This window comes from Fukomys damarensis, unplaced genomic scaffold, assembly GCF_012274545.1.
Source record: "Fukomys damarensis isolate Sample0158 unplaced genomic scaffold, DMR_v1.0_HiC HiC_scaffold_8, whole genome shotgun sequence".
NCBI classification, from domain to species: domain Eukaryota; kingdom Metazoa; phylum Chordata; class Mammalia; order Rodentia; family Bathyergidae; genus Fukomys; species Fukomys damarensis.
The window spans coordinates 6,558,528-6,584,420 of NW_022900920.1; the positions used below are offsets into that span (position 1 = coordinate 6,558,528).

The 25,893-nt window shown below is 52.9% G+C and overlaps 1 protein-coding gene across 2 annotated transcripts; it reads right to left on the reverse strand.

The window, feature by feature from the left end:
- Nucleotides 1-3,442: 3,442 nt before the first annotated feature.
- On the reverse strand, nucleotides 3,443-19,825 carry Pwwp2b (PWWP domain containing 2B). 2 transcript variants are annotated; one of them, XM_010620355.2, is made up of 2 exons: nucleotides 17,889-19,825; nucleotides 3,443-4,193 (listed from the first exon to the last, which is right to left on the reverse strand). In XM_010620355.2, the coding sequence occupies exon 1, from the start codon at nucleotides 19,743-19,745 to the stop codon at nucleotides 17,907-17,909; it is 1,839 nt and encodes a 612-aa protein (XP_010618657.1). In that variant the 5' UTR covers nucleotides 19,746-19,825; the 3' UTR covers nucleotides 3,443-4,193; nucleotides 17,889-17,906. The 2 variants fall into 2 exon arrangements, with proteins under 2 accessions (XP_010618657.1, XP_010618666.1); XM_010620364.2 differs by having other exon boundaries at nucleotides 18,194-19,822.
- Between the last annotated feature and the right edge of the window lie 6,068 nt (nucleotides 19,826-25,893).

Sequence of the window (25,893 nt, forward strand, 5' to 3'; positions counted from 1 at the left end):
ACTGTCAGGCCACAGACTTAGAGCCCATAGAGGCCACCTCAGCTACAGCCTGGTGGTGGGGAGATTTGAAGATAGGGTCCTTTGGAGGAAAGGGAGATTAGGCTGGGGTGCAGGGTGAGTGAGAGAACATACACCGAGTTTCTGTATACACTTGGCCTGTCCTCCCATCCCCTCTCCTACCCAGCCTGCTCCCTATCAAAGCAATGACAGCTGGCCTCAAGCACACGACTGATGGCCAGCCTGGTGAGAAAAAGGGATGCTGGTGACAGTAAGAGCTGGTTACTGAGCAGTTAGGTCCCAGTTGTCTACCCGAAGGATCTTGCTCTTGAGTGTCTGTGCCCTGGGAAGGTGGTACCCTGAGCTCTCCCACCCTTGCTGGCTATAGGGCCCTACTCATACCCTCCCTCAAGTGACTCTGAAGGGAGCCTTGGGTGGTTGGCTGATGGGGGCCCAGGTGGGCTCTGTTCTGGTGGGCTAGGACAAAGTAGAAAGAGTCCTAAAATTGGCTTCCTCTACCCAGCTCACACCACCTACTTCACATTCTTCTGCTCCACTGAACTGAGACCCTAAGCCCAGCTCCCTCCTTCTCTGGGGTTCCTTAGGATCTGCCTCCCCCACAAATGCCCTCCTCTGGACTATGAGTATCAAGAAGAGCAGGAGCCACGGAGATCACCTTGGCAAGCCTGTCTGCATGTCTCACTCAAAGGGAAGTGATGGCAACAGGGCCTCCCTCAGAGATGTACAGGAGGCCAACTGAGTCCACCCAGGTAAAGTCAGAGGAGGGCACAGCACACAGGGTAGCCGGGCAGTAAGGCTCGCAAGGACAGTGGCCCGGCTACCACTGGTAAGTGGGCTCTCAGCACTCCAGGCCTGCATTCTAAGCCTGAGTGCACCCACTTTGTGTAGCCATTGTGTCAGGGCCTTTAGAGGTGGGACAAGGCTGAGCCCCACCCAGAAAGGCTGAGCAGTGTGCTGGACATCACCAAGGCAAGGAGGGATGTCCCTGAAAAAGGAGCTGAGCGCAGAGCCAGGCATCACCAGGCGCTGCAATGTTGCTGGGGGCTGGCTTTAGTCCAAGTCTGGGTGTCACTGAGGGATAGAGTACCCCCCTCCCCGCCATTCCTGCACATGGTCTGAGCAACCATGTAATCAAACTGACAAGTAAGCACGGTTAATCCTCTGCTTAAAAAATAAAGACTAAACACAAAGCAAAACAAAAAAACTGCCTTCACTTTAAATTAGATCTGCTGAAATGTCATTCACCCTTCTAGGCTGAGGGACAATGCCCTCCCAGGGTGGGTAGAGCTCAGGCCAGCCCAGGACTGCAAGCTCCTGCCCTTCCGGTGGGCTTCAGCAGACAACAGCCCTGAGACACCCCACTCATCCGGTGTGGGCACTAAGAGGCCGCAAGCCTTGGTGGAAGAATATCCTCCAGCAGGGACTGCTGGTATCAGGGCCATGAGGGAGCAGACAGTTGCATGTCTATGTGATCTATGTGAGGGGCCCTCATAGACTCACAGGCTGGGAAACACCAGGCAAGCAGGAGTTTGCTGTTCTAAAGACAGGATTCGTCTGAACTTTGATGAGCTCAGGCATGTATGAATCTCCAAAAGTAATAATGCTTTCAAATAGGAACCGTCTCACAGTTCTTGGGCTCGCAGGACAACTTTTTGTGGCAGCCTCTGAGCTAATATGGGTGAGGCACACAGGGCTGACCTGCTCTCAGGTACTGCTGGCTTGCAGACACTGCCGGGAGTTTGGAGGCGCCAAGTCCTCTAATCTTCTGAGGCCCAGATGCAGCCGAGGTTTTGGACTAGTGAGCAGACTGATTTGATGTGGGGACTCAACGTTTCCACAGAGAGCAGGCAGCACCACTGCCACTGGTCTAGGAACCCTAGGACTTCTGGTCTGGTGAAGGTCAAGTGTGGCCAGAAGCCACCCAGCAGAAGGGCCAGACTCAGGGCCCCCAGACCAGTGCGTTTCTGGCAGATTGGTTTAAAGGTGGACACCTGGAGCCAGGGACTCATAAGGAACTCTTTGTCTTCTGTTGAGGGAGCTGGCCCTTTCCTGCTCAGTCCCTACTCGTCACAGCCAGGACCTGTGATTAAGGAACACAGGTGCTGCTGACAAACACTGGCAGAGGGCAGCACCAGGCCTTTATTTGTTGTTGCTGGGGACCCCAGGGTGGGGTGCGCACATAGCCACACCCAGTTCTTTCATCCTCAGCAGAAGGAAGACGTCCCTCACCCCCACCCTAGAGCCTGGGACAGTTGCCAAAGGCCTGCTCTAGCCTGACATTCTGGAGAATGCATAACTCATCCCACAAAGGAGCGTATGTAAATGCGCAGGCTGCTGGGTTGTGTCTGCCTCGAAGGAAGACCAAGCTCCCTTGGCCCAAGCGAATGGAGATAGCAATTCTTCCCCAGCTCTGATCCTTCCTAGGGACACCCTCGTTCGAAGTGACTCAAAACCTGGACCACAGTGTGGCAGTGATGGGGCCTGGCATCCCTGGACCCTGGGTCTCCTGAGATGGGCCTGGGACAGACCCATAGATGCTGGCAGCTCTCATTCTTTCAAAGTCCTGTCTCTCATACAAGGCCCCTTGTCCCACTTGTGGATTTTCAAAGCCTCCAAAGACACCTGGGCCTTGGGGGCTTCTTAGTGTTGAGTGGTCAGGAACAGCACCTCCTGAGTAGCCTTTGTTCCAGTGAAATTCTGATGGAGCAAAGGGCTCTGCTGCTACAAACAAATTTGAAAGCCACACCCTCCCCCAATTCCAAGAGCAGGCCCAGAACCATGTCCTCAGGGAACCATAAGGACAGTCATCTGCTGAGTTGTCCCCTTGAGAACCTCTGGAGAAGACCCTGGTGGTGTCCACTGCTGCCCCCCCAACATTCCCAGAGTCCTTTGTAGGTGGAGTGGAACCCTTAGAATGCAGAACATTCCAGTAAAACCGGGAACAAGCGAAGTCGCCATCTCCATCCCTGGGATGTCCATTGGCTTTAAATGAGCAAACTAAGAAACCAGGGGATTAAAGAAGTTGCACCAGGGCTAGGGATTTAGCTCAGGGGCACCACGCCTGCCTTGCAAGTACAAAGTCCTGAGTTCCATCCCCAGCACTGAAAAAAAAAGTTGTACCGGTAGGAACACAGAGCAAAACTACCCCCACTTGCAGGGGGCTGCCTCTGTCCAGGAAATTCAAATGTCAACCAGGAAATAGGAGGGAGGCCCAGGCAGGGAGAGAATGGGACTTCCTGTCTGTCTGGCATGGTGCTACCTTGATACATGTGGCCATGGGCCCATTCCTTTCACTGTCAAGGGTCTCCAGGGACCCTCCACACAACAGCCCCGACATAGGTGCAACCTCAGGACTGCTCAGGTAACATCAACCTAGATTTTTCTTTCTTACATTTAATCAAAGAAAGAGCAGAAGACTTTGTTTTTTTCTTTCGTTTTTCTTTTTGGTCTATAAAGTGACAGAAAGGGGAAGGAATGCACTCATAAACAGCAGAGCCAGTTTCTCCTCTTGATGTTGCGCTGTTTTCAAGGTCTACCCTTCACCTCCTCCTCACAGTACTGGCAATTCATAGCAGCATCTCCTAGACAAGGTGGCCTTGCAAGCAGGGGCCAGCCACCCAGGGGGACCCATGCTCTGGGAGGAATGGGGTGAGATGCAGGTGGGTCCCCAGCTCTCAAGTGCACAGAGACCCCGTGCCCAAGGGCTTGGGAAGAAGAACCCCACACGTGCAATTTGGTTTATATCAAGTCTGCAGACAGCTGGAGCCGAGCAGCTGAGACGGTCATCCCCAGGGAAGATCCACGGCTGGGCACAGCCACCCACACTGGTCACCAGGTGGGCTGGGCAGAAGGCCCTGCTCTTGCGAGGGAAGTCCAGGCCTGGAGGCCGCCCACACCCGGCATGTGAAACAGCAAGCTCATCACTGAGTTCCCGGCTCCTTCCAAGCCAGGAACACTGCAGCCTGAGTCACAGGAATAAATACATTCAGCCAAGAGGCGGCCACTGTGCACTGGTCTTATCTCCTCCTGGACACACCTGCTCCTCTGGGGCCTTGCACCAGGCTGACCACTGTGCCCAGCATGGGTCTGCACAAAGCTGGCCAGAAGGCACGTGGGGTCCTTTGGATGGAAATCAGAAGCTCCAGGACAACAGCTGCATTCTCACCGTTGGTGACCTTGGAGAAAGCAGAAAGGGGCACACTTACTGTGGGGTCAAGTGTTGGGGAAAGGCCCGTGATAGCCCAGAACCAGGCCAGAGAACCTGTTAAGAGTGCACTCTCTTGGATTCTGTGACTCTCCAGGGACCCCAAAGGTCCCCAGCTCCCATATCCATGAGCCCCACTTCCCTTGGTGTCTACTTCTGGTGCCCATGGCCTGACCACACCTGGGGAAAATGGAGGCTCTCAGATGGGAGGGATCAGTTCACAGGATCAGTCCCAAGTCCAGCCGTAGGACTAGCCACAGGAGTACTGAAGAGAGGCTTGCTGTTCTGGATCCTTCCAGCTGTAGACTCACCATCCTGTGGACTCCAAGGTATGATTTTCTGTGGGCTCTTAAATGCACTGATATTCCCCTGGGATAACAAAGCCCACCCCCAACACTAGAACCTGCGGAGTCCAAAGAACCCTATCCAGGAGGACACATCCCCCTCTTCCCCAGGGTAAGGGAGGGTAGACCCTGAACAGAGGGAACACATGCGTATGTGCCAGGGATGGGGGCAGCCCTAGTTGTCCTGTCACATGAGTGGAATCACTGGACACTCCAGGTCCACCAATACCATTACCCAAAGAGCACACAAAATCTGAGAAACAGCAAACCAGCACTATGCTAAGGCCCTATGTCCTGTAGAAGTTTGTCAACACAGCATTACATTAAACCGAGACCTCATGTGTCTGGAGACACTGAGCATTTTCACTGTGAGAGCTAGAGATGAACAAGTGACAAGACTATAAAACTAAACAGAGGGCCAGGGATGGAGCTCAGTGATGCCTCGCCTGCCTGGCAAGCACAAGGTCCTGAGTTTGATTCCTGGTACGGGAAAAAAACAAAAACAAAAACAAATAAAAACCTAATCAGATAGGAAGTGAGGTAAAGATCAACTGCCAAGAACACAGAGTGAATGAAAATAAAACATTTCATTATTATCTGCATGGCTGGGCTGCAATTATTAACATAAACAATGAATTTTGTTGTTGCTGTTTGGGTTTGTTTTGTTTTGTTGTTTTTTGAGACAGGGTCTCACTATGTAGTTGAGACTGACCTGGAACTCACTATGTAGCTCAGGCTGCTCTCGAACTCACAGTGTTCCTCCTGCATCAGCCTCCCGAGTGCTGGGATTACAGGTGTGTGCCACCATGCCCAGCTATAAACAATGAATTTTGATTCAGCTAAAAGTTAAGCTCATAAGTGTTGTTAAGGAATAAGGGTTTTAACTACCCAAAAACTTCATCTTCCCTAGAAAAAACTTGTAATAAGGGTCTCACTGTAGTTGAGACTGACCTGGAACTCACTATGTAGCTCAGGCTGCTCTCGAACTCACAGTGTTCCTCCTGCATCAGCCTCCCGAGTGCTGGGATTACAGGTGTGTGCCACCATGCCCAGCTATAAACAATGAATTTTGATTCAGCTAAAAGTTAAGCTCATAAGTGTTGTTAAGGAATAAGGGTTTTAACTACCCAAAAACTTCATCTTCCCTAGAAAAAACTTGTAATAAACTAAAAAATCAAGAATCAGAAAATTTCATTTAAAAATATGAAGATAAGTCTTTACACAGTACACTACATATTACTGGTGGACTTTAAAAACATTATATATAACATTGATACAAATAAAAATTAAATGAAAAGAAAGGGTGTGCAGGGACATCTTTCTGTAATGTGAAGTAAGAATCAAGGGTTTTTCTCACCTACATCCAGTGAAATATAGAAAGCAGGTAGGTGACACATACCTTCAGGGCCACTGTTGCCCAGGATTTCAGCACAGGACCCTCCCCCCACCTCCACCCCAGCTAGCACTTTGCACACAAAGCTGCTGAAGGGAGCTGGTCAGATGCCCAGGACCCACCCCGCAAACACACACACACTGTGGCCTCTCTGCAGGAACATAGGCTGTTTTGGAGGGAGGGGGTTATCCCAAAGGAAACTTCTGCTGAGAAGCCTGGACACTTGGCCTCCTCAGACCTTCCAACCTGAGCTGCACAGGCCACTAGACATCCAGGCAGAGCTGGAAAGTGGCTGTGAGGCACTTGGGGGCCCAGAACAGATCCAGGCAGGAAAGGTAAAGACAACGCTGGAACACTTCAAGGCCAGCATAGCACTCACATTTGAGAGCACCAGGAAGTAGGGTATGAGAAGGCACTGTGTCCCCCTGGTCAGCACAGGTCAGAACTCCAACCCAGAGGAGGCAGGACTGATGCAAACTAGGCAAACTGGGGGCTAGAACTAGCTTGGTGGCCATTCAAGTGTTCTGGGGTAGAAGATGACCCGGCCACACATAGCAGCCTGATTTTGGAACCTGCAAAATGCACCCCATTTCCTGGCCCCACTGCCTTGCTGCTGCTTGGGAGCTCATTTACAATCACCCTCACTCAGATCAGCCTGGCCCTCAAGCCTCATACAGGGGAGCAGCTATAGCCTCAGATAAACCAGGGTGGATGCTCCAGAGCACAGCACAGAGGTCACATTCTCTTTTCCAGAAGGACCCGTGTTTCAGACATGGTGGGCTGCAGGTCCAGTCCCTTGCCAAACACAATACAGGAAAGATTTTGCTAAGACCCCAATGAGAGATCCACAAACTCCAGAGTTGGCTGCACTGTCACAAGCTGTATATTCTCCAAGGGCCAGCTTCCAGGCATAAGAGATGGTCAGAATCACCCACTAGCAACTTCCAGAAAACAGTAAGCCACATTATGTACACTGAAGGGCCCAGAAGGGCAGCTTGTGCCTACTCGGTGCTCTTGCAGAAGACTGAACAAACACTTGGCTGCAGGAAAGGCTGGGCCAGTACTAGCCAACTTCCCAGGACATCCTTTGCTCTTTTCAAAGAAAAAAGGCAAAACCATCAAAGCCCTGGACTATGTCTCAACACCCCACCCAGTGCTGCCCAAACTGACTCAGCCCACCAACTTGCAACCCTGGCCCTGGGGGCAGGCCATTATAGAAACTCTGGATTGTGTTCTTTCTGCAGGTGCCACCAGGGCAGGAAGGACTCTTGGCTCCATTAGTCCACCTGTGATGGCTGCTGAGACCCTCCGACACCCCTCCATGCTGAGGATAAGCAAAGGGTACATGAGGTCTGCTTACTGTAGAAGAAGAAAGCAGTTTGCCAAGGGTGTGTCCAATAAGTGGGAGAGAGGGCACTAGCCCAGGCATCCAGTTCCACAGAGAGGGTGAGGATAGCACAAGGGTAGCAATGAGGGCAGCCTGAAGACAAGGGTGGCCTCAGGGAGAGCTGGATGGACTGGGCAATGACAACTTGGTCTCAAGTTCCTGCATATCTGAGGACAGGATAAGGTACTATGCCACATGCTCCTTCTCTGGAGCATGGCCTGCACCTGAGAAGGAATTCCAGGAGGCCATGGTGTGGCTGGCTGGGGGATCCACCCACAGTGGCTACCTGGACAACAGACTGGTCCTCAGGAAGAGGTACCCAGGTATGTACAGGCCTCCACTACTGGGGACATACGGTCACATGGTAACTACCACCCAATCATCAGCCCTGAACCCACTCCCCAGAGGAAGAAGCTGTGTTCCAACCAGTGCTGCAGATCCTGGCCAGGAGGGCACAAAGACTGAGTGTGCTCTGCCCCCCAATGACCCAAAGCTGACCCTCCCTTGCCAGCTGAAGCTCTGACTAAGTGATCCTGAGAATGTCCCTCTAGCAAAACATAGCACAGTGTCTCTGTGCCGTGGGGAATTCCAGGGGTCTTAGCACTTCCCAGACAGAATCTGCTGTTTTCTCATAGTCACACCAACGCACTCCAGATTAAATTTCAACCCATGCCACAGGCTAGCGTGGCTCAGGCCCAAGGGTATTGCTGAGCAGCAGTGGCATGCAACAAGCTCGCCTGCTCTGAGATGCTGAAGGTGCTCTTGACAGAGAAGACACCAGTGGGTGCTCTCTTGATGTCTTAAGTCACTTTCTCATCACTTGGACAAAATACCCAATACCTGTAACTTAAAGGAGGGGAAGTTTATTTTGGCCCACAGTCCAAGGCAATAACAGGATAACAGAGGGACATGATGGAGGAAAAGGTGCTCCTCCCACTGCAGCCAAGAAGCAGAGCGAGAAGGGAGGAGCTGGGGACAAGAAAATACCCTTGCATCTTCAGTGACCCACCTCCAACCAGGCCTCACCTCCTAATAGCGTATTTAGCTACTGAACTCACTCATCATTCATGAATGGATGAATCTACTGACAAGTAGAGTATCTCCATGAGCCAGTCATCTTCCACACAGGAGACCTTAGGGGGACATTTAAATCTAAACCATAACATGTAAGTTTAGCCATGCCATTGCCTGCAGTCTGCCAGGCCAGGCTCAGCACAGGTGAGGCTTGTGCTCAGATACAGCTACATCCTTTCCTCCTCAGCCACTAACAGGAGTGAGGCCTGCAGGTCTGCAGACCTATCCCAAGTCGCTCAGGGGCTAATCGGTGGGGCAGGGTGCAAGCACAGGTCTGGCCCATGTGACATTTCAGGTGGCCACAACAAAAGCAGCATGTGGTGGCACATGCCTGTAATCCCAGCACTCAGAAGTCTGAGGCAGGAAGATTGGCGGAAGAGTTCAAGAACAGCCTAAACTACGTGGCGACATCCTGTCCCAAGATAACCAAACCAAACAAAACAAAGAACCACAGACCCAGCCTCTGAGCCTCAGACATCTGCAGTCATGGTTTCACAAGGCCACTCCCTCTTCAGGTCTAGAGACTCATGATGGCCCCAGGTATTCTGTGTCCTGTGGTCCCATCCCTCCATTCTCTGCCTCCATCCTCACATGGCTTCTCCCTGTGTCTGAGTGTAAGCCACCTTCTTTTCACGGATGCCAGGCACTGGATGAGGCCCAACCTACTTCAACCTAGAATTTATGTGCAAATGTCCTGATACCAAATAAATCATATCCATAGATATCAGGGTGAGAACTTGGAACATATCTTCTTGGGGAACAAAATTTGACCTACAATAGCCCTAGCTGGAGCAGTGGAGCCCAGCAGAAGTCTTGTCCCCAGGGCCCACTCTACTTTCACAACATGAAAATGTGTTTAAATTATATGTGGACTTTATGTTTATTCACATGGTAAACATGTAAATGTGTTCTTGTGTATGCACCTATATACATGTATGTGTGCCTGTTAGTGTGAACGTGTGTCTATGTGTGCATCCATGTGCACACTGAGCAACAGCAAAAGGTAAGGAACACATGGAATCAGGAAACCTTGGCTCTCCAGATCCTCAGAGGCAAGTGAGAAGAGGAAGTACCTAATTCACAGAGAAGTGTGTCTTGGTGAGGTCATGTGCAAACAGGTCCCACAGGTGAAGAGCCTCTAAGCCCTGAGACCCCCTGGATTCCCTCAAATTAGCATATAGATGCTGGTTAGTGACTATACCCAGGACATTTGCCATGACCCTATGGGCAATGTCCCTGGGCCATTCTTGGTCCACCCCTGCCCTAAGGGCTGAAAATGTCCAGGCTGCAACACATTTGAGGATGGACAGTCACCTTGGCCAGGAAGTCTATACCCAGAGTCCTGGGCAGCCCTCAGAAGCATCCTTTCTAAACTATGAATGGCCACGCGCTGTGGCAAAGTCTGGTCAGTAGGGCCACTGGCAGGTTCTCTGCAGGCACAGCAAGGAAGGCAGTCACACCTGGAAATTCCTCTTCCTGCCTTCTCCTAATTGAGAACTTTAGGGTCTGAAAGGGGCCCAAATTAAAGCACCCTTGCTTTGCTACAAAGAAACACAGACCCAGGAGATAATTAAAACTGCCCAAGTCCCTCTACATCAACAGCAGCATGACCTTTGGAAATGTCGTTAAACATCCATCAGCCGTGATCCTCATTAGGAAAATGCACAACAGATCCGACGGTCCCTAGCCTAGGCCCTCTCCATCACTCACACCAGCAGCCTTCGAAGAAGCCTTCCCGCCCCAACCAAAAGAAATGATTCAGCAATGGAGCAGCGCTGACTGTGCCCCCAACAACCTGCCCCTTACCTGCTGGGCCAACACTGCAGAGGTGAGCTCAGATGTCTGGGGCAGCTGAGTCCTCCAGGACACCAGGCTTTCTCAGAAATCTGGACTCCGGTAGTGCCTCAGAACCATCTGGTTTCTACCTCAGCATCCAGGGCACAGGAAGGGGGCACCTGTCTGCCCACACATCTTCTCCACAGCTGAAAAAGCTAGCAGCTCAGGCCCTTCCAAGATGGCTGGCCACAGAAAAGACTGCAGTCCACAGAGGGCTTTGTGCACAGCAAGGAGGAAGCAGGTTTCTCTGTGTGGGGGTCAGAGGGAAAGTGAGGTGCAGCAGCTGGCACGAGTGCTTCTCCTGAGGCCCTGAGGGGTCCGTTCATGTGTGAACCTGCTAGGCTGAAAACAGACAAACCACCAGGACCAGGTTGAAGACTCATGGGAGGTGGGAGGGTCGGGAGGGGCTGTGAGGGAAGCCAGGCTGGGGAGCAAGGGAAATGCTTGTGGAATTACAAAACACAACTAGATTTTCAAAATAAAAAGTGAATAAACCTGGGTTGGGAGGTCACAACTTAGCCACAGAGAAGAATTGTCTTGGTAACTTTGAATCACAGGAATATGACATATACCCCAAATGGCCATATCCTAGGATAAAAGGATCTGTAAAGAAATTCCTAGACCATTCTCAGTAATGACCCTGGCAGTCATAATGGTTACTCCTCCTGGTGAGTGGCATTAGTAGTCTTGTTACTCTGAAACTATTATAACACAGTAAAGCAATATTACATACAAATATGCACTATTAAAAATGTTATATATATTAGCTTTTATATATGTAAAACAATTACATTACTATCATTACTAGTCAAACCTTCTGGCATAAGAAAAGTAATTCTTAGCTGTGTTGACAGCCAAGGCCAAGAAACAACTCAGACACAATAGCAAACCCAGTTGTACAAAGCAGCCCTACAACTAGGTCTTGACTCTCAGGAAGGAACCAGGACTTCCTGGGAAGAGGGTGTTCCCAGGAGTGAGCCAGAAAATGTACAAAGCGCATCCAGAAAGACATAGTGTGTCAGGAAGCAAGATGACCATTGTGAGACTTGGGCTGAGATAAGTGACAGATGGCAGCCAGTCTGAACAGCAGATTAACATTTGCATGGGATGAAGGTAAATGAACATACTGACAAGTGCATGCAGTGCTCTGGGATAATTGCTCAGGTCAGAGCCTGTAGGGTGCTCAGACATTTGCCCTGCCACGGTGCCTCATCTCTGCCACCAAGAGGCACCCAGGTCTGGCTGAGGGACCTCGAGATGTGTGAGGAGTTTCTGCATGGTGGGCAGCACACCAGCCTCAGTGAGGAAGTGAGCTAGGGAAGGGTTTCCAATGGCAGACAGAATCACACAGCAGAAATGCCCCTGACAGCTCCAAACCTTGACCTTGGCATCACTAGAAGAGAGCAGATTCCCGATGACAGCCCTGGGGAGGAAGGTGGGGTCAGGGACGGGTATCTGGAGCCAGTGGTAGGGGTTAGGGAAGCAACCAAGACATCCAGCAAAGCACTCTTTCAGACATGAGAGCATCTCGCTGGAAGAAAGGTGGGACAGCACTGGGCCCCAGAGGGGCGGGGAGCATCCAGAGGCCCTCTCCATCAGGCCCCAGATACCTACTCACCTAAAGAACCTAACTGGAACACCAAGTGTCCCCATCCAATGTCCAGAAGAGATGGCAGGGACAGGCTGCTGGGAGCCAAGGGGTGGGACAAGGCCCTATCCCCCCATAGCAGGCCTGGAATTATAGGCCTTAATTTCCTTCAGGAACATAATAATTACAACCTTCACAGAGGACCTGAATTCCCTGAAAGCAACACACAAGTCAGCTGCCAACCTGTCTTCAGGAGCAGAAATACATTTTTACTTAAAGCTGGCAGAAAGAAAAGCTGGTCTGGAGCACTAGGCTCAAGGATACCGCTACAAAACCACTGAAGTCAAAACTCAGAGACGATGGGAGGCATATTTTAGGATCTGAGGTCCTAGCTCTCATCTGGACCCAGCAAGTACAGCATACCAACACCAGCGATTATTGAACAGCTCCCAATCAATACCTTTATTTTCCTGGGAGAAATAAACCTGATGAAGCCAAAAAGCAGGAGGGGCTTTGTGGTGCCCCCAGGACTGCCTGTCAAGCGCAGCCTTTCCAGCCTTCCCCAGAGGGCACAGATCCTTCTAGAGCAATGGCTCCTTGCATCACTCCAACAGCCCAAGGCAGGTGTTATGAAGAATAAGCCTGGGACAGGTTCACATCTGCCCACAGCAGACCTAGTACAGTCTGGCCCCAAATCCCAGCTGACCCTTCTGTCATGCAATAGGCTGGACATAGACCTCCAGTGTACAGTGCTCCAATAGGTATGGGAAATGCTGAATGAAGGAGGAGTGAATGGTGCCCCACAGATTCAAGTTCTAATCCCTGGAGTCCAGGACTGTTACCATCAATGTTATATTTTTGCAGATGTGATTAAATTAAGAATTTGAGATGGGAGGATTATCCTGGATTGTGCAGGTGGCCCCTAAATACCATCACAAGGTCCTCATAAAAGAGACCAAGGGACAATGGATGCTGAAGAGGAGGCAGAGGTCACATGACCACAGAGGCAGGCTCCAGTGGCCAGGGCCAGAAATTCCTGAAACCTCCCAGAGCCAGACAGGGAGGGAGGTCCCTCCCCCAGGGCCTTCAGTTTGAATTTTAGAGTTTTGACTCCAGAAATGTGAGAATAAATGTTTGAAGCCCCCAGCTTGTGGCCACAGAAAACTCACACAAAGGATAAGGCTGACTCCAAGGATACAGATAGCCCAGCGAGGTAGAACACCCAGCATGCTGGAAAGCTCCCAAACCGCCTGCAGCCCTGCCACTTGGCAGAAAGGGGGAGAGATTGGGGCCTCAGTCTCATGGGAGGCCAGGTGCCTTCCACACCTGGAGACTGAAATCTCCACTGGCCTCAGAGACTGTGAACCTGGGTGGCACAGTGACCTTCCTTTAAGGAGTCACCATGGCTCGCAGTCCCCCTGCTCTGGCCTCTGCCTTAGGAGGGGCTTGACTTCTTTGGCAGCAGAAAAGGTGCTCCTGTCAGCCCTCACAACTCTCAGGATACCTGGGCAGGTCCCCTATCCCTCTCGTCAAACCTCAGTCAGAACTCGGTCCCTCGCATTTGCCCTGGGTGACATCTCCTTAGCATTCTTGCCCCTCTCTAGTGCTGGAGTGAGGGATGGGCAAGGCCTTCTCCCATTGGTGTCAGCCCCTCAAGGCCTCCTCTCCCAGGGCTGGCCAGCACTATCTATTCTCCACCAGACCCTCTTCCTGCCTCCACTCAGCCACCCACCACCCTATCACACACACCCTTGCCTCTCCGCCATTCCAAAGCCACTTCCCCTTGAGCAGCCACTGCTGGGTTCCTGCACTCCATCCCCATGGCTTCGCCTTCCTTCAGGTCACCCTGTATGCTACATACACACCTCAATCCAGTCAGAGCTCAATTTTTGACGCTAAAATCTTCCAGCTGTGATTCAGGCACCTCCCTCCACAGCCCACAACAGCTGACCCCAAAGTTGAATCATCACTGTGTGGCACAGATGGCAGCATCTCACACAGAACATCCATCTGACCTCCCCAGCCCCTAGCACCAGCCCCACCATGATGTTCACACAGCAGGGCCATTTCAACACAAACAGGACCTGCTCACTGCTCCAAAGACAATCCTCCAGGGATCCTTGCTCCCAGCTAAGCCAAGTCTGTGCTCTGCCTGCCAAGCCCATTGCCCACCTGGAACGGGGCCACCTCTCACTCACAACCCACTAGCTCCTAAATAGCTCGACTCATGTCACCTCTTCCAGGAAGCCTTCCTGCATCCCAGTCCAGGTCAGGGTTCCTGCTGATGCTCTGCTTTCAAGACCCTCATCCCTTCTTTCTTGGTAAGTACTCCTGTGTGATGATTATGCACTGGTTTGGAGACTGTGATCCACAGATTTCTCCCCCTCCCCTTCCAGGGCAGACTTCCATGATTCTTCCTACTACCTTCACAGCCCACAACCAGCCACATGTTTGGCCCTCACAGAGAGCAGACTAAGCAGATTAAGTAGACAGGACTACAGGCTAGGAGGACAGTGTGTAGCTACACCAGTCCCTCTCAGGTACAGCTAACTGGCAGGTGGGGATGTGGACAGCCCCAGCCCTCTCAGGGAGTCCCCATTCTCACCTGTAGGATGAAGCTACTCAGTTAGCTCTTGCCCCAGCCCAGGTATGTTTGCCCAGCTACCAGACCCAGCAGCCCCAGGAGCATGGCCTCTGATGTCACACGGAAGCACCTGGGTAAACAGACCCTTGTGCAGAGCTGGAAAGGGTGTGTTCGTCACTTTCACATGTAGCGGCCAGTAGGTCATTCACAAGCCCCTGGCACTGGCCATTACTGTCCACAGAGCTGAGCACTACATTACATGCATGTGCTCCTCAGCCACCCACAAGACAGGTGCTGTTGCTGCCCTGTGACAGGTAAAGAAAGTGGAGCCTCTGTGCCTGCACCTGGAGACAGCTTAGCCTCATAGGCCTGGGTCAGGATTCATCCTCAGAAGCACCAAGTCCACCCCAAGGTGATACCACATCCTGTCTTCAGTTCCTGCTAGGACCAAGGCACCTTCCTCCCACCCCCTGGACCCAGCCTTGCTCAGCATCTCTCAGTCTGCAGGGTGTTTGTGCCAAGGCTCCTCGGCTGAGCCTCCAGCTGAGCCTTAAGGTGTCTGTGGGTGGGGGGTGTCTCTCAGGATTGAGACACTGAGCTGTACACCCTGAAAGCACCAGATCTCACTGTGCCTGCTGTGATCACTTCCAGCATTTTCCAAGGGCTGCACAGATACCCCCAAACCTTAGAGATGTTACCCCTACCACAACCTTCCCCAGGCAGGTGCAGGGCCAGCCTAGGCCAGGACAGGACAGCCAGTGGTCAGATCTAAAAGCTGCCCATCCCCCAGCTCCAACCGAAGCAGCCTCTTACTCCCAGAAGGCACCCAGGTGCCAATGATCGTGCTCCTTACTGTGTCCCCAAGCATCTCATCAGACCCTGCTTGGGAAACACACCTTCCCAGAAGGTAGTTGAGGTGCCAGTCCCTTCCAAAGAGCAGTCAGGAGGGGTGGCCCTAACAGTACTGCTGACACTTCAAGGCAAACTTGTCCACCAGAAACCATGAACCCACACCAAGCAGGGGACTCCAGGCTGCAGACACCTGAGCACATGAACCCCCAGGCTGGCAAGGACCTCATGTCTTCAAAAACAAAATCAAAATGCCTGTTAGGGGCCAGGGATTTAGCTCAGGGGTGCTGTGCCTCTCTGGCAATCACAAGGTCCTGAGTTCAATACCCAGTACTGGAAGAAAAAAAAAGAAATGCCCGTTAGGCAATAATACTGAGCACTACAAAGTTGAAGGAATCTAGCACCTCACTCCCCAGAGTTCAAGGGCTGCTGGTCACCATGGCTGGTCCAGGCACAGCCCCAGGAAAAGGCTGTTTGTTTGGCCTCTGCAGCAGACAAACCAGTTGGGTGAGATTTTTTTCCCTCTGCTTCCGGATAAACTTGGCCAGTCTTAACCTACAAGGCTGCATTCTCCAAGGTGTAGCTAAGGCCACCCTGGGCCTCCCCAAAGTCCACCAGTTCTTTTGGCTGGAATTGCTTAGTGTGTCATCCCCTGTAACTGTCTTGACTTCCTCCTGCAGCCACCATGATCAGGAACTGAAGGTTGAGTTGTGAGGACTAAGCTGGTCTCCACCCCTTGCTGGGAGCTGTGCTCATGATACAAGAAAGACACATATGAGAGGCCCACAGCTTCCAAGCCGTTGCCAGAGCAAGGCCCAGATATGGATCAGAGAAGCTGGGCAGGCAGGAGGGCCAGGGCCCTGCTGAGGCAGAATCGGGGGATGGTGCTCCGGGCCAGCAGGACATGGCTGCAAACAGTCCTGTGAAGGGAAGTGAATTATCTGATCTCTTTCTTAACCCCTTCTCCCTCTGAGAGCTGTTGTTCTTTCTATAGTGCCTTGGTTGGAGACAATCGTCCTCAGACATTTGCAAACACACAGAAGCTGCTGTCCACATCCACTCTTCAACATGCCTATTTGGCACCTGCCCCACCCCTACACAAATGTCCCAGAACTGATGCGAAAATGGGCCTGATTTGGGAGAGAAAAGGAAAAGGCTTGCTCCCTGAAGAGGAAGCAAGGAAGAGGCATCCCAGTGTCAAAGTAGGGAGGGACAAGGCCAGGATGGAGTCTGCGCAGCAGGACAGCCTTGACACCAACCCCAGTGGCAGCCCCTCATCATCACTTCCTTTCCAGAACCCCCAAGCAGGTGGCAGGGCAGTCCTAGTAAGGCCTAAAAGATTGTGATTCAGGAAATTGACACCATGCAGATGGCCAGGAAGACAAGGTTGCTAAAGATTACCAAGAACAAGGCAAGACCAAATGAAAGACACAGTTTTGCTGGGAAGGTAGACTACCTTTTTTCTCTGTGGATGAGCCCCCTGGCCCTTGAATCTTAGTGCCCATAAGGAATGAGGTTAAGCCACCAGCCTAGGAAAAAACAGGCTGCCCCACCAAGGAGGACCCATGGCTTGCCTGGGCCAACCAGGAAGGAAGGGGAGGGGAGTCCAGCACTAGGTGGCCAGCTCTCCCCCAAGAATCACCACTAGAAAAGGTGACTCTGCTAGCTGGTCATACCCCATGCCCAGAGCTGGGTGGTAGCTATCAGTAAAAAGTTCAGAGCAGGCTACAACCCCTCAGCACCTTTCCAGATACCCTACATACTAACCACAGAAATGCCGAGACAATGTCCCCAACTCCCCAATACTCCTCTGCCCACACAATGGCACCCACTCACTGCAACGCTCCTAGCTCCACAGGTTCCATTTGAGGACTGGCTGTTAACTCTACAAAGTTCTCTGGGAAGGAGTTGGGAGTATGAGACACTGACATCAGGAATAGGGATCACAGCATCTCCAGGACCCAAAGCACTTGGCCACCACAAGTATCCCATCCAGAAACCACGGCACTTGCTGACAAAGAAGAAAGAACTGGAGACTGCAGAGGAGTGCAAGGCCCTGCCAGCCTGGGGAGCTAGGATATAGGCCTCCACTGGACGGTAGGATGCTTACTGCTCTCCCTCCTCTCTGCCAGCCAAGATGGCACAGGATAGCACACCAGCAAGCAGGAGACATCTTCGGCCATTGGGAAGACAGTCAAGATGCTTCCCTCAGAGTGAGAAACAGAAGAGGAAGCCTCAACCTGGACTTTCCCTCACCCAATATCAGCCAAACTGCACCCCTTTCTCCAAAACCCTAACAGAGGAGCAAGGAAATTACATAAGAGGCTTCCTTTGAAAAATGGTGGCAAAACCCAAACTAGCTTTAAACAAGCAGCTAAAGAATGTCCTCTTTCAAGCCCTTTCTCTGTAAGTCAGAGAGTTCAAGTGGCAATACCAATGAAGACAACCACTTTCATAGCCCCCTTTGGAAACATAACTCAGATAGGAGGAGCTCTGTACACACAAGCTAGGACACAGTTGGCCCCTGGCTACCTTTGGCCCCTCGTAACTCAATACAATCGCCAGGTCAGGTCAGCTCAGGGAAAGAAGCACCCAGGGGACATAAACTCACCTGGTCAGGGAACCAAAGTTATGTTTCAAACTGGGTCAAGAGGTCCCTTATTTCTGGGGCCACATGTCGTGCAGCATTTGCAGCCTCAGTTATAGCTTTCCGATACATCCCCTTCTTCTTACGGTTAAATCTCAGTTTGAAAAATTCAGAGAAAGGGGAGAGTTTTGAAATAGACAAGAATGATGTAGTTGGAGACCCAAACCATGAGACTTTTGCTTCTTGCCAAGAGGGCTCTCCGTCCTCCTTCTGGCCAAGGCTGATGTCAAGGACACGCGCTGGCCACCAAGGAAAACCATGAATCTTACCCCACACGACGTCCCCTACAGCCACGGTCCTTCCATCTTCAGTAACACACTTAGAGACGCTCTGTGTATGCAATCTGACTGTTAGGGGTGGGACTGTCTGGCGAACATCCCTGGATGAGGAAGGCACAGTTGCACCATCACCGGACGAAAGGTCCCCTGTGTCTGGAGATGTCACTTCTGAGCTGGAGGATTTGGATTCATCCAGGCTGTCACTGCTGCACACAGACTCACTGGCACAATCTGCTCTTCTACCAGGGCAATTTACAAGAAAGGCTAAGCCATCACGTCCCTGTTTATTTTGGGGACACCTCTTGAAATCATCATCCTCGCCAGAACTTCCAGAAGACAAATCCTGCAGTCCATGGGCAGAGCTATCTGCAAAGAGGGCAGGTGAGCTGGCCTGGGAGCCTTGTCGACTGCCGTTCAGCTCCTCCACCAGCTCAGCCCTGTACAGGGGCTCACACTCACCGTCCCCCAGGCGGTGGGGCTTCAGGCGGATCTTAGGTGGTGGCAAGTCTGAGCCAGGAGGCAGAGGACGCGTCAGCTTCAGCTTGGGGATGGAAGCGGAAGGTCCACTGGGTGGTCGGTCCCCACTACCCCTGGACTCTGCATCTCTCAGCACCTCAGGGTCCTGGCTGCCATTGTGGAGAGCTTGCTGGGGGCAGAATGGCTCCAGAGAGCCATGCACCCGGGATGGGATCTTGACCACTTCACCCTTGCCCTGGGGCGTACTATAGGAGATCTTGATGACAGGACTCCGTGGAACCTGTTCAGTTGAGGCCCTGTCTTCCTCCCGCCTCTCCTTCTTGCTCTTCCTCACAGTGGCTGTACCTGCGGGGTCACTGTCCTCTGGCTCCTCTGGCTTGCGATGCTCCCTGTCTGAGCCACTGCCCAGCCTCCGGCGGGGCCTGGAAGCAGCTGGGGGACCAGGGCTGGCCTCCTGGGGACTCACGGTGCTCTTGCACTTCTCACAGAGCACCTGGCGGGGACGTAGGCGGATGGTGCTCAGGATGAGGCGGCCTGGGTCTCGGTTGCGGGACAAACGCCGTCGAGTTCGCTTGATGGTCCTTGGTGGTGGCTGTGGCACCCACTGCTGATAGGTGTTTCTCAGCCAGAGTGGGTGAGGGAAGGGGGCACCTTCAAAATATGGTGGGTAGGGGGGCAGGCTCCGGGCAGGCAGTGGTGGCACAAGTGGCGGAGGTGGCTCAGGGCCAGCTATCTTGGGAGGCTGGTCCTCCGGGGACTGGTCACTGTGGGGAGGAGGCAGGAAGCCCATCCCCTGCTGCATCACTTCTCCATCACTCTCCTCGGGGGCTGGGCCATGGGAATTGACGGCAGGGGGGTCATCAGCCAGTGGCAGCCCAAAGAGGCCAGACCTGCCAGAAAGGAGAAAGAAAGGAGTAAGGATGGCAAGGATCCCCTGCTGTGCCTGGCCCCTGCCGCCAGGCTCCACTCTCCCACAGGCCTGGGTGGCCACATGTGTCCTAGGCTGTATAGAGATGTACAAGCTCTGTGTATGTCCTGTGCCCAGCACCCAGGTGAATGCACTCATGAAGGTCCCATGACGTGGCCTACAGGCTGTTTCGCTGATCACAATGTCTGAATCTCAGTCTATGGCCACAAGGGAGAGTTGCCAGGAAGCTTGAGAATAAGGTCTGTGTTCAGAGATATGTCCTGGCCAGGTGTGGGAGGAAGGACCAGCTACTCTGTGGCCAGTGGCCATAAAACCCAAGACCCGTGATCACAGCCTTAACTTGTTCCCTACCTTCCTCTCCAAAGGAAGCATCCCCAGAAGGGCTGATAACCCCAGAAAGACCTCCAAGTAAGCTTCCTGCCTGGCCCAAGTATGTGCCCTGGAGCAGCTGAGTCCCAGATGCCTGATATACGTCAATGTGTACAGAGTAAGAGCCACATTTGGCCAGTCCTTGAGCCATAGCCACCGACTCTGTAGTCCAGAGAGGACAGAGGCAGCCACCAAACCAGAGCCCTCGTGAGCGCCATAAACTCCCAAATCCCAGAGTCCTGTAGTTGGCTCCAACTGCTTCTTCCAACTCCCTTCAGGAGGGCCATCCAGCCACGCTGCCCACCATGATCACTGCCAGCCTGCCAATCTTGGTTCTGTTCATTATGGGGCACCAAAGGAAGAAGACATTGCCAGAAAGGGAGGCTAGGAACCCTGTGCCCCAGGGAGAAGTGTTTCCAGGTGACAGCCAGAAACCAATGGGTGGGGGCAGGGGCAGCCTCCAGGGGAAGTTGGAGCAGCCAGAAGGTCACTTTTTTTGCTTCTCTGGGCTGCCACTGGGCAGACCCCTTGCTGAGGATAGAGACGAGCACCCTGACCACACAGGGTTGATGGCAGGGATAAAGGTCCAGGATAGCAGAGAAACCTATAGAGAAGCTGGGCCTGGAAGGCAGGCTATACAGATCAGGACCAGGGACAGGAAGTGTCCTTCAAGCGCCTCCCCTAAGCCCACTTCCTGCTAGCTTTCATTGCCACTGAGACCATGAAATGGGGGTTCCCATTGGCACTCTCTATCTGTACCTCTTCTGTCTACCCCCCACCCAGCCTCAGGCTCCACCTCCCTACCTGCCTCTACACTGCAGCCTGTGCCCCATGGCCAGCCTGATTATACCAGCACAGAGCCCTTCCTGACAACCAGGCCCCAAATTCCAGAGCCAAACCTCTGGCAGCCCTCTGCTTCCAGCCCCAAGCCATCTCTCCAGAGTACAGCTCCATCTTCTCCCCAGATGACCCTGTCCTTACAGTGGGCTAGGAATGCTCCATACAATAGGCCATGCAGTTTCAGGAGCTCCAGGGTGTTGTCTGCTCATGGTACAAGCCCCATAGGTAGTCTCTACAAGTTTAGGTTAGACCCACAGCTATCAGCCTGAGATGCAGGCCCTCACTGGGCCAGTTCTCTCAGCCACCAAGCACAGGCCAGGGGCAGGTCCCTTCCCAGGAAAGTCAAACCAGAAAGCATCCCAGGCTGCACAGTGTCCTCTAGATGGCCCAAGTCACACCACGGTCCACCAGCACCAGGACACTGGCGAAGCTGGCCCTGCAGAAACAACCGGTGATGACCCTGGCACAGCAGGCAGCCATACTTCCTTCCTGGAGCTGCTGCTCTGCCCGGGCCACACCCGAGACAATGCCTGCTGGGTAAACAGTGGAAATGGCTCTGGGGCAGCCTGGAGCCCTGGCAAAGCTGACAGCAGGTGGTCCTGCACAGACCTGGTCTCCCTCAACCCTTCAGCAGCTTCACAGGATGCCAGCATCATTATTTCTATTTCACAGATGGGACAGCAGGGCTACTGGACTAGGTAACGTGCTCCACCCAAGTGGTTCTTTAACATCTGGGGCTGCAGGCCTCAGGCATGTAGTCAGCCTCAGCACAGGCTGCTCTCTTTGGGAAGAACCTGAAATACGGCCTGGCTTGGGATACACGGTGTAACCCTTCTATAAGCACTGAAGTCTAAGGCTTCCCCAGGAGGTTGACACATTCAGTGAGGACAGGCCATGGCTTGAGGGTGCCCATTTCCAAAGACAGAGGCCCAGCTGTGCCTACAGGTGAGAGTACTGGGCAGCCCTGCTCCCACAGAGAGAATGTTGGGGTCTACCCCGGACTCAAAGAGCCCATGGTGAGTATAGCAGCAGGGGTCCTACCCTTGAGAGGAAGTAAGCAAGCGTGTGAGAAGGGTTGTGAGGACTGGAAGGGACTCATCCGGATGGGAGCTGTGGCCAGGCTGGCAAGGGACTCCACACAGAAAACTGAAGGGACCTGGAAGCAAACCGCAACACAGCGTCTTTGGGGAGCTTGGGAGTGGAGCAAGAAATCTCTGCTTTTAGAAAAAGCCAAAGAAACTGTTAAGCTCCAGAGGCTCCAACGGGGTTCTGACCCAAAAGCAAAAAGCAGCACTGTCTCTCAAGGGACAGAAAACTAGAGTTCCCCAGGAACACCAAGAACATGGAGGTGTGGGGACATACAACCTGGCCCAAGGTCTTTACTAAAATAGTAGTGGCCAAGCTACATCCCTGGGGACTCACCTGGGGATCTGACCCAGCCGCCCATCCAGAGTAGCCCGGGCTGAAGCTGGCTCATGGGCAGGAAGAAAGCAGCCCTGGCTGCCTGCCAGAGCTCTGGGCCGTCCCTGCCTACAGCCGCCTCTATCCAACTTCCCTGATCCAAAGCCCCAGGACCTGCAGCTGCTGGTGCCCCAGTGGCAGGCTCTGCTCCCCGCCACCCCCCATGTCTGCCCTAGACCTTCCTTCCTCCCCTCCGATGGTGGGGGGCGGTGATCCTGCTGCTGCCTGTGGGGGTGAGTAAACATTGCTTCTGAGTCAGAAACACAGAGACATGCAGAGCCAGGCAGGAGCCTGTGAAAGCCTCTGCATGCAGCCATGCTGCCAGGAGCCTGCAGCCCCAGGATGGCCTGAATCCAAACACCCAAGGCCCCACCTCAGGCTGTCCACCCAGAGATGATTTTGAAAGGACTTGCAGTCTTTCAGCAGCCATGAAGCCAGCCAGTTACAAGGCTGGAGCCTTATAGGGGCCAGGAACAGGTAGGCCCTGTAGGAAACAGAGTGACCTGCAGAGTCTGTTCCCACCAATAGGGTCATCAGATTATAGGACAAATGACAGCCTGGACACAGCCTGGACACCAGATTGGCTCCTTCCCAGGACACACAATGGGGACCTGTCCCACCCCAAGGGCACTGTCCTCAGGACATCCAGATGAGAGTGGATGGGAATCCCAGAACCTTGGGATCAAAGGCTTGTTAGCATCAACATCATGCCACCCTAGTTCTTCCAGGCTCCCCCAGCAGCATAGGCCAGGACCTCCATCCCCCACATCCTTCATCTTCCCTCACCCACTCACTTAATGGCATTTCTTATGGAGAGCCTCCCAAGACTAACATGCTAGCCTGTGATGTCTGGGCACTGGGTCCCTCCAGCTCTTGGGACAGGGAGGACGTTTTAGCACCACTGCAGCCCCCATGCCCAGCTCATTCTCACTCCTCAAGGGAGTTATCCCAGGAACATCCACGGACAGCTAAGCTTCTGTCTTGGACCCAGGTGTTCCAGGACAGAATTTAGACTACTGCCTAGGACCGGCAGCAGTTGGGGTCCTGGTCATAAAGGATGGCACCATGACTTTTCCGGCAGGCAGGCCCAGTGTGGTAATGCTCCATACCAACACAGAGGTCAAAGATGGAGGACCAGGGTCACTCAAGCCTGGTTGGTACTGGTCTTTGTATCCACTGTCTATGAGACCAGCTTTTCAGCCTGAGCTGATGCTGTCCTCAGGCCACTCCTCAGCCAGTGCTACCCTTGCGCTTGTCCAGAGGTGCACTTCAGAATCACTCACAAAACAATGCCCACACCACCCATTCAGGCATAGTTTGAGTATTAAAGCTTTGGAAAAAAATCTTCACCCTCTGCCAAAAGTGGGAATAGTTGGAGGCAGTTTGCCTTAAGCACAGCCGATTGCTTTATACACAGTAGGTGCTCGATTACCAAACATGAATGCATGGACAGAAAACCACTTGGCAACTGAGAGCTTGCTTCAGACTACACCACAGCATGGCAGCAGGTTCAAGATACCGATGGAGATTGCCAAGACCTGGGCCCAGCCCCCTCCAAGCTCCACTTTGCTCTGTAAACAAGAAGGGAACCAAGGGAGAGAACACCACCCCCCAAACTGTCCCCATAATAAATATTGGTAGCTGGGCACCACCTCAGCCTCCCACTGAAGAGCCTATGTGAATGTGCCTCTTCCTATTAACCATTCTAACCTAGCAAAGAGAACACACAGTGATTAGTTACTGCAACAAACTGGGTTGCCAGGTGTATACCTGACCTGTACCACTGACACCCCAGCAACAGTGACCTGCTCTGAACATACCCTGCATGACACCTGCTGCTCTGGGACCCTCAGACTCCTCTGAAGTGAGAGGACATGTTACTGGAGTTCCCAGCACCTCTGCCTGCCAGTCAAGGCCCACACCCAGCAACTGGGCCTCTATGGGGGAAAATGGCCTGGCACCAGTCACTGAGGCCCAAGAGTAGACCTGTGCCGCCTATAACACTTGGACCAGTTTGTAAGCTGCATTCTGGATGCTTCCTGACAAGCAGAGCTATAAATATTAGCTTTGTAACTCATAATATTGTGAGTAGAGAACTGGAAACAGAAACCAGGAGTGGCAGGCACAGGAACAGGGTGGGCAGAAGCAAGGCAGTTTTCAGATCAGGCCTTGGAGGGCTGGAGAGGAGGAAGCCACGTTTATCTTCAGATTATCTACAAGGACACTAGGTCAACCAAAGTCAGAGCCTCAGCAAAGCAAAGCTGCACCCACTGAGGCCCAGCTCCTGGCTTGAGGGCAGATCTGGTTACAGCTGAATCTGGCTGTGCAGCACGGGCACTCACACATCCTACAGCTGCCAGTTCCCATGCCTGGGATGCCAGCAGGCCTATGCAGTTCTTTGCAAGAAGGGGGTGTGGATCTGCAAACCAGGTTAGCCACAGACTTCAGGGAGGGAAGCCTACTCACTGCCTCTCCAGATATGCAGGGATCCACAAGATGAAGCTCCCTCATACTGAGTCAGAGAGCCCAGAAATTGGGGGCACCTCTGCTACAAATGCCCCTCCTCCTACACTGCAAGGGGAAGGCCAAAGTAAGTGGACTAGGTGGAGAGGGGACTAGGTGGTGCAGACTTAAGACCATGTCCAGCCTGCCTGTGGAGTACATGGTGGTCATTTATTAATGGAGGATCTCAGTCACCCCAGTCTGGCTGGCTGGCAGTTGTCAGGTGGCAATTCTACAATCCCTGAGTGTCATTCCACCCCATCAGGCACTTCCAGTTGTAGCCAGCACAGAGTAGGAGCAAGAGTCACACTGGAGGCCATATGTTAAGTCACATGACTTGTGCATAAATGGCTTCTGGCACATCTAATGAAGAGATAATGTCAGCAAGATAACTCAAAGGAGGATGGTCTCTGCTCTGCTCTCACTACCCAGGGGAAAATTAGCCTTCAGGAAGGGAAAACAAATCAGGCCTTTTAAAGGGGGGCCATTCACTGCACCAGGTTCCAAAATAAAGCCCAGCAGGAGGAGAGTCGTCACAACCTGATTAATGCCTAATCATTTATCTGGCAGTGACAGCTCACTACCATGTGACACGTATCCAGGAGCCTCCTCTGTGCCGCAGGAGTCGCTGCAGTGGGTGCACAGGTGCGACTCAGGAAGGGTTTGCTCAGCCCAGCCGGTGCCCCACCAGCAGGAACACCAGCCTGTAACTTGTATCTTCCACTCCTCCGCACGACTTCTGCACCCGCAGCAGTATTTTTACGCCCCGCAGTGGGTACAGCTGCTCCCCACCAGCCACTCCTACAAGCCTCGAGTGGGTGGGGGCCCACGAGAGAGATGGGGCTCCCCAGTTTGAAAGTGACAGGGCAAGGCCATCGCGCATCTGACCCTCGTTGCACGGACCACGATTCTACAAACAGCCGAATTCAACAGTGCGTCTGAACAAAGAAAAGTGCGTTAATTATGGCAGATGTGCGGAGTTGGGGACTCGACTCCCCATGCTCCTGGGCCTGGCTCCAGCACCCGCAACCTCCTCCGCTGAGCAACGCGATCTCCCGCCCCGAAAGTCACGGCGACTTTGGGAGAGAGCCACTTTCGCCCCCCAGCAGCGGCC

Bases quoted from the DNA above. Each gene is read 5' to 3' on its own strand.
- Pwwp2b (XM_010620355.2), bottom strand. From the start codon at position 19,745: ATGAGTGCATTCACCTGGGTGCTGGGCACAGGACATACACAGAGCTTG.